Source organism: Sceloporus occidentalis, unplaced genomic scaffold (assembly GCF_023333645.1).
Source record: "Sceloporus occidentalis isolate IW3139 unplaced genomic scaffold, rSceOcc1.0.p SCAF_6, whole genome shotgun sequence".
Classification (NCBI taxonomy): domain Eukaryota; kingdom Metazoa; phylum Chordata; class Lepidosauria; order Squamata; family Phrynosomatidae; genus Sceloporus; species Sceloporus occidentalis.
In genome coordinates this window covers 66465981-66478041 of record NW_028316986.1, presented here as the reverse complement: position 1 = coordinate 66478041, position 12061 = coordinate 66465981, and the positions used below count along the sequence as shown (strand labels likewise).

The following is a 12061-nucleotide window of genomic DNA, read 5'->3' as shown; positions in this document are numbered from 1 at the left end:
GTGCACACACACATATACATAAGGACTGAGAGCTATTCAGAACAAATGTTCCATTTCATATGGCCATTTGTTCTCTAGTTCTCAGTGTTTAAGTAAAGCACCCATAAATACTGTATACATGGGGTATTCTTACACCCTTCAAATAATTAAAATTCTTACTGGAATAAGGCTGCCCTAAAGTAAAGTATGCAATACACTTTTTAAAAAAATCTACCAGGATCAGGGTTTTAGACTATTTCTTTCTCATCTTCTGTTAAGATCAAGTTATAAAGAAACTTGTTATTAGTTGCAAGGGTAGGGTTGTTTCAGTTTCTTTTTTTTTTTAAAGAAATGATAAAACAATATTTACAATTACATCATTACTATTTGTCAACACCACAATATTACTGTTTTAAAGAAAACAATAATCCAAGCCAAGGAAACATCTGCCCTTGAAATTACAATGACTTTTCAAAGAACAGTTCACTTGCCTTATTAAATACAATCGACATCATGAAGAAATTGAACAAGAAATTCTCAGATAAGCTTTTGCAGTCAAACTTGAAGAAGATTACAGTAAAGCTTAATATGACAAACTGGTGAATGGGATTACAAAATGAAGACCGCAGTAACTTCATTCCCGCAATTGTAATCAAAAAAATATCACAGCTGCAAAAGGAAAAGAAAAGAACAAGGAAAAACAGTCAAGCAAACCAGAACAGATAGTAATAAAACTCAGGTTCTGTTATTAGCGCCATTTTTATATTGCTTATTGACTCCAGTTAGATTAATTTGCCTCTGAATTTTTGGGAAAATACACACACACACACACACACACACACACACACACACACAGAGTATAAAGTTTGTTAAAATACTTAGGTTATTCATCCTCAAAGAAATTTGTACAACAAATATGAAACATATACACCGAATAATATTTCCCCGCAGAAAGATATTTTGTCCCTGGCTGCACGGACCAAATAAAATGTCCTCCCCCATCCTCAGAATGGGGGTCCGGATGACACACGGCCCAAAACCCAGTGCTGGTGTGAACAGACTGGATGATGTCCAGCCAGCTCAGTTCCAGTCCCAGTGTACACCCGTCTTAAAACATATTTTAAAAGTTCGCTGTTTGCTCTGGATATTCCTGGAAGTTTTTTCCCCCCATCGGGAACTTTGCAAGAAGGAAAAAGCTTTATAACTGCTGTTCCATGTGGGGAATTAGCCTGGACATTGGTAAAAAGTGGTGCCTGCCAGGCAGAGATCTGACCAATCTCTAGGAGCTGATGGAGGAAAGCAACAGTGTAGGGTGCTGGCAGTGGTGGCAGGTCACAGCAACATCTACAGCGTAAACAACTGCTGCAAAGAAATCAGATGTAGGATTTGTCCACTATATTTTGAGCATGCTATATGAAGGTCTATATACAGTGCCTCTATCTGGTTTGCAGTTTTCTTCCAGGATATTTACCACTACTGATTTTCCTACAACAGACTGGTCACTCTGTTCAAACATCTAACATGTCTAAGGACTTGTCTACACTTGGGGGAAAAGTCCGAATGGACTCCCATCTGTCCCTCATCCCCAAAGGGACCCAACAGGTGTGTTTGCTAACACAACCTTGCAACATCAAGATGCAGCAGAAAGCAAAGGCGGGTTACAGACCGCTGAAAAGCGGCAGCCTGCACCTGCCCCTTTCCCAGCTGGATCGGGGCCTCAGTGGCCAGAGCGGCAGCCGCTGAGGCCCCGATCCGCCGCTTTCCAGGCTGCGGGGAAGCGGCAAAAGGCCCCTTCCCCGCAGCCTGGATAGGGGTGTCCTTGGGGCTTCAAGCCGTGGCGGCGGGGAGGAGGAGAAAGGGGCCACTTGGCCCCTTTCTCCTCTGCGTCGCTGGGCGCAGCCGTGTGAAGGCTGCGCCCAGTGACGCAAACGGCAAAAGGAGCTCCATTTCAGAGCTCCTTTTGCGGCTGGGGAAGGGGTGTACTATGCACCCTGGCGTGGTGTGACGACGTCACGTCCGCGCTGGCCTCTATAGAGGTGGCACGGTCATGACGTCGTTGGCGGCGGCCGTGTGGAACGGCCACCGCCATTTTATGTGTGCTCTGCGCGTGCTAGGGTTGGGGGCGTCTGGAAAGGACGCCCCTTTCTAACCCTAGCACACGCGGAGCGTGCACTTTTAGGCCCGTTTGTAAAGGGCCAAAGTCAAGGAAACAAAAAGTGCACAAAGATTTTAAAAATGAAGGTAATTGCATGCCAAATATAAACAACCAGCTAAAGCAGTAGCCTCCCATGAACCTGGTTTTTTTTCTGCTTGTCTGAGATTGCAAAGTTGGGCACAGGAATGGAGGAGATACTGCACACTTCTGCAAGCCAAGTACATCCATCATTAGGTATAGTCAGCTTGGTGGGTGTCAGGAGCTGCTAGATCTATGTTCACCTCTCCTCTAGGAACTGAAGTACTGATCTGCAAGAACCACCTTCTCAGTTTAGTACTGTATGGACTAACTCTGTCCATCCAAGCTGATCAGTGGATTTTTCTGGGCAGGAAGCAATACACAAGGCTTTCTGTTCTAGCTAAGTACCGGTCAAGCAACATGATGTTTCTGGGCAATCTGGTTATTCTTTTCATCTTGATTAGTGGTTTGCTTTTTAGTGCTTTTTTTAAAATATTTTTTTACTGCAAATAGAAAAAAAAAGAAAAAAGGGGAGGCAGTACAAAGTGTACAAAATCATGGATAAGGCAAATAAATTAATGCAGTGTTACCCTATGACCAAGAAGACATCTAACTGAAGTTGGGTTGCATGTTTCAATGTAGAATATGAAGAAAAACCATTGAATAATTAATAGATGGTGTCTGATTTGTGTTTGCAGCCTTGAAGTACAAATCTCTTTCCTACCACAAGAACACTCCAGGAAAACCTCACTGACCACCAGTTAAACTCTAGGTCACAATAATATAATTTAAAAGCATTCTTCATAAACATTATACAAATGACAGAGATTTTTTTCTTATTCAAAACTGAACTGTAAAAGATTAGTCCTGATTGTTTTTTGGGTCCATACTGCTATCTAACCCCACAGCTATTGATTCATTGCTCTTGGCTAATAATCTGTCTATGATCCAGCCCTGATGATGGATCTCATAATTTGTAGGCATGAGACTGGTGCAGACATAACATTTTCCATCTCTTAATAACACATAATTTCATAACACATAATCAACTTACTGTGGGGTTAACTTCTTGGATTTGCTGATTGAAAAAGCATCATTGGTGAGGGCATTCAGTATTATTGCGGGATATAAGATATATTTTTCAAAACACTGAAGCCATACATAGAGTCTTTCAAACCACATTAAATGAGCAGCACCTGAAATTTTCAAAAAAGGACACCACTTGGTTAAAACACCTGCAATATAAAGAAATAGGTCATAAATTGCACAGCTGTCATTGATCAATTTATTCATTTATGACAATTTTTATGGGAATGAAGGACACTGAATTATTGGCTATAACAGAGGGGAGTTATCAATAATACCACCAATGAAGCTACACATATGGCTAGTGTTTTTTTTTCTAAAACAACAATAGTAAATTGCAACCTGACTTTGACAGTTTAACCAAAAATTACAGAACAGCACTTTCCACTTGATGCACGTGGATGTCATGAGAAACTCCTAATTTCTTTCATAAGAACTTGTAATATTTATGATAGTTTGGTCAAGAGTGAATTCCAAGAACATCTACAAGTCCTCCCTAACATATTGCTATGGATCCACCATTCCTATGGATCATCACCTGTGGGCCAGAGTAGAGGAGTGTGAAAAAACAGCCCAAGTCCACTCTAGCCGCAGGCAGGTCAGGACTCCACTGACCACATGACTGACTCCCAAAGTGGGCTGCAGACACAGGGCCTAACCTGTGCCACCAGAAGCTGGATTATCCTGGCTCCTTTTTGCTCTGGTCCAAAGAACTTTGGTGCAGCTTTGGGTCACTTTGGAGACGTGTCATTTGAACGCTAAGCCTCCAAAGTGGCCAAAAGCGGCTTAATTTGGCCCGTCTGTTCTGGGCCTACATAAGCACTACAGTGCACTCGCGTTATACGCAAATACAGTTTATGCGGCTTCCAGCATATGCTGGAAGCCTGTGGCAGAAGCCTCAGCACGCTAGGAAGAGGTAATGGAGGTGCGCCCGTGGCATGTACCCCACGCTGCGCTGCAGGCACGAGTCCCATTACTTCTAATGGGGCTTGAGCATACGCGTAAGGGAAGGGTGCACTGTATGCCTACTGTAGATATACCTCCAAAATGACTGAGTGTGAGGCCTATATTCTTCTTCTCCCCCTTTCACACACACACACACAGAAATTTTTCCTACTTATAATGCTTGCTCTGTGATTTATGTTCTTACGTACACCTATTAAAAATATACATAAGTAAAAAAAGAAATCTAGGGCTTTAGCAGTACATATAGGGGAACATCTCCACAATAATAAAAACAAGGGATTGGGTTTAAAGGCAGGGATTAGAATTATGTAGCCCTCCAGATTGAGCTGAATTTTCATCCTTATTTTGAGGGCTCATGCTTGTGGGTACATGATGATAAGGTCTTGTTGAGATAGATTAGACACTGAGGGTGGTAACTGGGGCTCGCAAGGGGCTCAATGACGAAACGTAGTTCACTCCCCTCTTTTAGAACCGATATTTCCCTGCACAGTCTGTTTTCCTTCCACTGCTAAACTGCTGAGACTAAGAAACTATCTACCTTGTATAGAAAAAAAAATCTGAAAGATTATAATATTTTATCTCTTCCTCAATAAACTGTTAGCTTCCATTCTTGAAATCCCTGCAGGCAAATTCAGTAGTGTTCTGTTAAGTATAAAGTAATGTCTTATGTGCATGCATTTTTATTTTGCTTACTATACTGTCCTTTATAGATCCTAACTTTATATATAAACTAGCATATACTTATGTGCAATGCTTTCACTCAGTATAGTTACTAATGTACATGCACTGTCCTTTTCTAACAGTGTGTGAAGAAGGCAATATAAATATTTATGGCCCAAATGTGTAATGCTATTTTTTACGAAACCTTTTTTTTTTTGAAAAAGACATAAACTGAAACCTTTCTTTTTTGCACTGAGTTCTGTTAGATGTTTCCAGTTTCTTCTACTTCCATTTTTGAAACTGAGAAGTGAAGCCCTTGGGGGGGGGGGGGACTTTGGGAGAGAAATTGCAGGAGATTTTAAGCCCTTCACTTTTCTAGCTGATTGGAGGCAGACACCATTATCACAAACCATAGCACTGTATATGGGTAGCCTTCAAATACCAGAAAATCAGAAAACTAGGAAAATAGGAACTGCAACATGGGATTTATTAAACAGACAGGAAAGCTAACACATTTCAAGATGATGTCCATCCAACACCACCTAAACAGAGAACAGCAACATCTTGATAAAATGCAAGCTTGTGACTAACACTGTCATATTGTGTTTTTTCCCTCTATGGTTTTTAACATCTGTGTCTGATGCAGAAGCCAGTGAAACTTTGAAAGCTTGCAACATGTATTTTGTGCATTTTGTTTGGCCCAATAAATGTATAACTGTTTTGTGAACCCTAGATTAAAGTTATAGTCTAGATATCTAACCACTGAATCATACTGGAAATTATGATACCTGAAGGCCAACATTGGAAGGGCCACATCTTACCCATCCCTGCTTAAATAAATATGTAAGCTTTGTGAGAAAATGATTTAATAAATATTCTAAGAGGAAACATTTAATCCTGCACACAAAGAAATTAAAGCATTCAGTGGAATGTATCAAGAGTTTCATCTATTAGAAAGACAGTGAACTGTATCAGAAAGCTGCCTCATAAATAAATACAATGTCATGATGTTAGCCCATTACAAAGAACTGATTGTTGTAAAAATTTCATTTTCAACTGGAATTAAAATAGGCCTGTTACAGACTGCCAAAATAAAGCTGCTTCGGGTCTCTTTGGAGGTATGCTGTTTAAATGATGCATGCATCCTAAGAATCCGGAAGCTGCACCAAAGCTGCACTCCAGTGCTTAGGAATGGAGTGTGGCTTTGGCGCAACCTCCGGACTCTTAGGACCCATGCATCATTTAAATAGCATACCTCCAAAGAGACCCGAAGCAGCTTTATTTTGGCAGTCTGTAACAGGCCATAGTTAAGAATACCTAAATTTCCTTCTTGTTGTCTTTATCATTCTCCAATAATCTGGAACAGCAAGCTTTATTTAAATTTCCTTTATCTAAAATTTGGTGTCTATAATTTTCTTTGAAATGAATTGTTTTGTAGATATATTTCCATGCAGTCCTCCCCCAAACATATTTAACTTTATAATTCTTTGCATGAGGATGTTTTCTGGAGAGAATCAGTTGTCTGCTGCTTATGAAAAGAGGCTGAGGTCACAAAAGAACACTGTTCCCTGACATCCTTATCCTCCAACATGTCAAAAACACACACTAAGAGTGATTAAAACACAAACCCATCAGAAGTTGACAAGTAAGTTTCTAAATTGGAGCCAAGAAAAAGGAGGGTCGCTGAAGTATAGTCAAAGACAAGGTGGCTTCTAGCTGAGAGATTTATAGATGAACTTGAATAATTCTCTCAGTTTTTAAAACATATTCTTACTGTTAAGACATCATCTCCTAAGATTTGTATACACAAATTATCTACTATGTGATCTTTCTTTCCATTTATATTTAAGATTTCCTATGAGAGTACAATGCAGAAAATTAAAAACACAAGCTTTGCATATTTGTGTCACAGAAGTTTCAACTCGAATACATTTTCAAGATTTGTTATGTACCTTCAAATCAAATCTGACTTATAGTAACACTATCCTAGGTTTTTCTGGGAAATATTTATTCACAGAAGGCTTGCCTTTGCCTTCCTCTAAGGCAGAGAGAGAGAGAGAGAGAGAGAGAGAGAGAGAGAGAGAGAGAGCTGCCTAAAGTCACTCATATGATTTTTATGGCCGATTCAAAGCCTGGTCTCCAGTCAAACCACTACATCACACTGGCTCTATTTTGGAGATAGGGTCTGATTTGATGTTTTAAAGTATGATAACAGATATGGAAGTGACCTAAAGGGCCATCCAGTCCAACTCCCTGCTATGCAGGAGTTAATGCATTCCTGAAGGAAGCCTATTCAACCTCTTTTTAAAAAGCTCTCCAAAGGAGGAGAGTTTACCACCCATTGAGGCAGTCTATTCTACATGAAGTTCTTCCTAATGTTTAGATAGAACTTTCTTTCCTGTAATTTGAATCCACCGGTTTGTATTCTAGTCCCTGAAGCAGCAGAAAACAAGCTCCCTCCATTTTCTAAATGATACCCCTTCAAATATTTAAAGATGACTATCATGTGATTTCCCAGTATTCTGGGAACAGGCTAAACAGATCCAATTCCCTACCGTGTTCCTCATAAGGCTTGGATTCCAGACCTGATCATCTTTATCGCTCTTCTCTGGACATGTTCCAATTTGTCAATATCCTTCTTGAACTGTGGTGCCCAGAACTGTACACAGTATTCCACATATGGTCTGGTCTAAGGAGAATACAGCGGGACTACTATTTCCTTTGGAAACTATGCTTCTCTTGATGCAGGCTAGAATTGCATTGGTTTTTTGAACTGCCACAGTACACTCTTGACTTATCTTATCTACTAAGAGCCATAGATTCTTTTCACAGTTGCTACTGTCAATCCACATCTCACCCATCCTATATTGGTGACTTTTGTTTTTCCTGCCTAAATGTAACTTTTCACCTATCCTTGTTGAAATTGGTCAGTTTTGGGCCACCTCACTGCCACCCCACCCCCACAATTTGGTGTCATCTGAAAATGTTATGAGCATGCCTTCTATTCCATCATCTAAATCATTGGAGTACACCAACTGGGCAAATCTGATTGAGCACCGGTAGTTATTTTTTTTTAAAGGGGTGTATGGATCATCACAGGTAAGGGAAAGGACAGAATAACTATACATGCCCAGAGAATACAGACTATAAAGAAAGGGAGCAAGCAACCATTCACTGCTGTAGCACAATATCTATTCATGCCAACAGAAATGGTAGCTGCATCATCTTCATCAGCAGTCAGCAAACACAATCATACAGGCTTCATATGAAAAGAGCCTTCAAAAATCCTGCTATAGCAATTCAGTGATGCAACATCATCATCATCATCATATCCTGCCTTTCTGCTGATATAGTGACTCAAGGTAGCTACCACCAAATTTAAAACAGTATAACCTAAAAACAATACAAAAGCATCAAAATGAGTAAATATACAATTTAAAAACAATTAAACAATTTTAAAAGTTAAAAAAATTACATACTGAAAACATTAAAATGTATTAAAAACTATATACAAACCTTGACATCTGAATTACATAGCATTTAAAAGCCCAGCCCTTATCAGTCTGAAAAATCCTGATGGCACAAAAATGTTTTTACCTGCTGCTGAAAGGAGAGCAGGGATGGGGCTGGAGTACCAAAGTCTAGAAGCAGCCACCAAGAAGGACCTCTCCCTTGTTCCCACCAAACGAGCCTATGATGTGGTGGGACAGAGAGGGGGCCTCTCTGAACTATCTTAGTGCACTAATGGGCTTGTAAAGGGTGACACATTCCTTCGAATAACCTTGACTCAAGCTGCATAGGCCTTTAAATGTAACACAGCATTCAGAATCGGTCTTTTAAAACATATTTCCATAAATTCTTCTCTCCATTCTGATAACTACAAATGTGTAAGATATAATTTTAAAAAGCCATGGTCCAGGCCCTCCATGCACATGAGGTAAAAATCCAGTAAGAACTAGCTGATCAATATTTGGGAATGTGAAAGAGACAGAGAATATCTTGATCCATCAAATTGTCTCTGGCACCTCTGGCACCTCTGGTCCCTACTTCCTCTGGCTCCTTCTCTTTGATTTTCCCCCACCCAGGACAAGTTGCAATACAGACTCCCCTTAGCCAGCTCCTAGTAGCAAAATCACGGCAAAAAATCTTCACAAATTCCAGTTGCTAGATGTGTACATCAGAGCATTCTTAAGCAAGTCTTTACAGCTGAAGCTGTAACTGATTTTAAAAATAAGGGTTACATTTTCCAGCATGTTTGGATGACATTTCTCTTGTTTTTAGCAAGGGGACAGTCACCAATAGGTTATGTAACTGATCAACAAGAAGAAAGGGGCAGAATCTGGTAAATCAGAAACACAGTTCTATACTCACTAACCTCAGAACACATGTGTACAGGACCACATTGTTCCTCTGTGTTATTGTTATTGTGTTGTTTGCTTTTGGATGACAGCCAAGCAGGAGATATATAATTTCATTTTAAAACTCAGAAGTAGTATTTCATTAAAACATAAAATTTAGGGTATGGTAAAACTATGATTAAAAAGTCCAAAATAATTTGTGAAACAAAGTGGGGTGCATGTATGAATAATCCCTGGTGTTCTATTCAGAATGCATACCCCACTGGAATTTTTCTGCAAGAATCCATGTTGCCAAAATGCTAAACAGAAGTCAGATAAATCAGATTTTATTCTAATCAATGTTCCTCTTCTTTTTCAATCTGTGCCAAGTTCTGAGAGGGTTCTTGTAAATACCGAGGAAGTTGTTCATGCTTTTGCATGCTCTCTGATACAGTATGCTACTCTCCTTGCATCCACCATTGACTTTGGCACATCAATACTTCCATGTTTTGAGTTGTGTCTTCTGTATATACCTTCTGATTTGCATTGATGTACAAAAATATCTAACTAATATTAATATAAAATACATTGACAGTATCATGCAAAACATCTGGGAATGAGTAGTCAACCTTTTACACACCTTTCAGTTCCCTTTGGCGATATTCTTTATTTTTAAGGATAGGATGGGAAATCCACATCCATGGATGATGTTTGCGAAGCTGAGGAAGTATGTAGTGTGTTACAAATCCCACTGTCCATGCTGAAGCAAAAAGTACAAGGCTGAGAAATCGCTGAGTTAGAAGGGAAAGAAAGGAACACCTCATTTTAAAACAGTATTTTGAGTAATTAACTGTAGTTACTGTAGTTACTATGAATTCCAGCTCCTGCCCCCAAACCCCACTTAGTGAGCAGCAGCTGCTACAATTAAATGTGTGTGTGTGTGGGGGGGAGGTCTATTCCCTTGTTGCTTGGGAAGCAGCTGGCTCCCATTCCCACCCCTCCTGTGAGTGATCCCCATTCCAACAGGCAGAAACAGGGTTTCTGTTGCAAATTCCCCTTGTGCCAGAGATAGCTTAAGAAAGGAAGGTGGGTGGAAACAGCAACCAACTGCTTCCTAAGAGGCAGAGGAAAAGACTCCAGTCAGTCATAATGGCTCCTACCCAATAAGCATTAACTGTGGGAATTTCAAAGTGCCTACACAGCCTCTACACAGCAGCTATGTAGGGACTGTGAATATGTAACAGTCATGAGTGCATACAGAGTGCATATTACATGTTTGTAATTGCTGGACAGGATTTTGGACTAACTGAAAACATTATGATTTTCTTGAAATTTTGTCATGCAAGCATTTCCAAATACAGGTTGTGTATCTCTTATCCAAAATGCTTAAAATCAAAATGTGTTTGTGATTTTAGATTTTTTCTGATTTTGGACTATTTGCAAACACAATATTACACATAGCCTGAAGGTAATTTTATACAATATTTTAAATATTTTTCTGTGGATTTTTCATGCTATGCGGTCATGTTCTAGAAGAATTTATTCTTGATGTTTTGCCAGCATCTGTGGTTGGCATCGTCAGAAAATGCTGGCAAGGAAGAGAGTATATACACACACAGACAGTGTAACCCTAGGTAGGGAGGAATGATTTCCATGTTAATCTGTGTATTGTTCTGTTGTTGAATGGCATGGCCTCAGGGTGGGAGGGTATGCAAAGAGGATTAGTGTCTGTTTAATTACTGATCATTGTCTGCTGGGAAAACCCCTGACTCTGGGTGGCTTTCATTTGCATTTTGCTGGGTCTTGATTTTAGTGTTTTTCAGGACTAGTAGCCAAACTTTGCAAACCTTAAAGGTTTCTTCTTTCCTGTTGAAGTTCTCTTGGTGGATTTCAATGGCTTCCCTGTGCATTCTGACCTGATAGCTGTTGGCATGGTCCTGAATTTCAGTGTTTTCAAATAGCATTTTACATATTTTATAATATATTTTAATTTACCATTTACAGTATGCCCTTCCCTTACATGGGGGATCCGTTCCGCCCCCCCCTCCACTTAAGGGAAATACTGTGTATGGTGGAGCCCCATTAAAAACAATGGGGCTTGTGCCCGCGTTGCAGCAGGTGTGCCACGAGTGCATGCGCCATTTCCTCTAATGTATATGCTGAAAGACACAGATGGTGCACCCACTTATGATGTGGGCATGCTCTATACTGATATTTTAACTGAAGAAAAAGAAAAGAAATGTTGCTGTACAATTTCACCCACCTCTCCTTATTCACAGCCTAAGGAATCCATTGTGCTGAGTGATTAAAAAAAGATAAAATGTTTTGTATCAGAGTGCCTTCACAATATGATACCACAAACCTCTAGGGCCTGATATCAGGATGGGAGCAACGCTTAAGGCAATACAGTAAAAGCCACACAGCCCACTCATCTGTGATAAATATGCACAGAAGTCAGAGAACAAGTCCAATGACAAAAGAAGTTCATGCTATGGCCTCTATGGAGAAGTCACGTGAAATTTCTACTGGATGGCAGATGCTCCACATATTGACAGCAATATGCGGAACAATTTGCCATGTTGGTGTTCCTCTTCATGTTGCATTTTCCACACTGTCAACAAACATTTCTGGCCATGGCTGGTGCTTGCACATAGGCATGGCACATAATGGCCTCGTTTGGAAATAATGTTAAACTGTAAAGTTTAACATTGCATGAATGCATCTTGGGCTTGCTTCTGATTTCCCACCCTCAAGACTGTCACTTTTCCATTTTCACTTAACTGTGGTTTAGTGTTATGTTCAGTTCCTACACTGCTCTTTATCTTAAGAAGGGTTTAGTAAAATAATAATAAACCATAAT

At 39.9% G+C, this 12061-nt stretch overlaps 1 protein-coding gene across 1 annotated transcript in view; it reads right to left on the bottom strand.

Annotated features, from left to right (window-relative positions):
- Positions 1-12061, bottom strand: part of PCNX2 (pecanex 2) — a 143776-nt gene that overhangs the window by 66837 nt on the left and 64878 nt on the right. Inside the window, exons 19-21 of the mRNA XM_089529911.1 lie at positions 9842-9992; positions 3207-3348; positions 471-648 (exon numbers count right to left, since the gene is read on the bottom strand). Of these exons, the coding sequence (XP_089386037.1) occupies positions 471-648; positions 3207-3348; positions 9842-9992 (471 nt within the window). The remainder of the gene's footprint in view (positions 1-470; positions 649-3206; positions 3349-9841; positions 9993-12061) is intronic.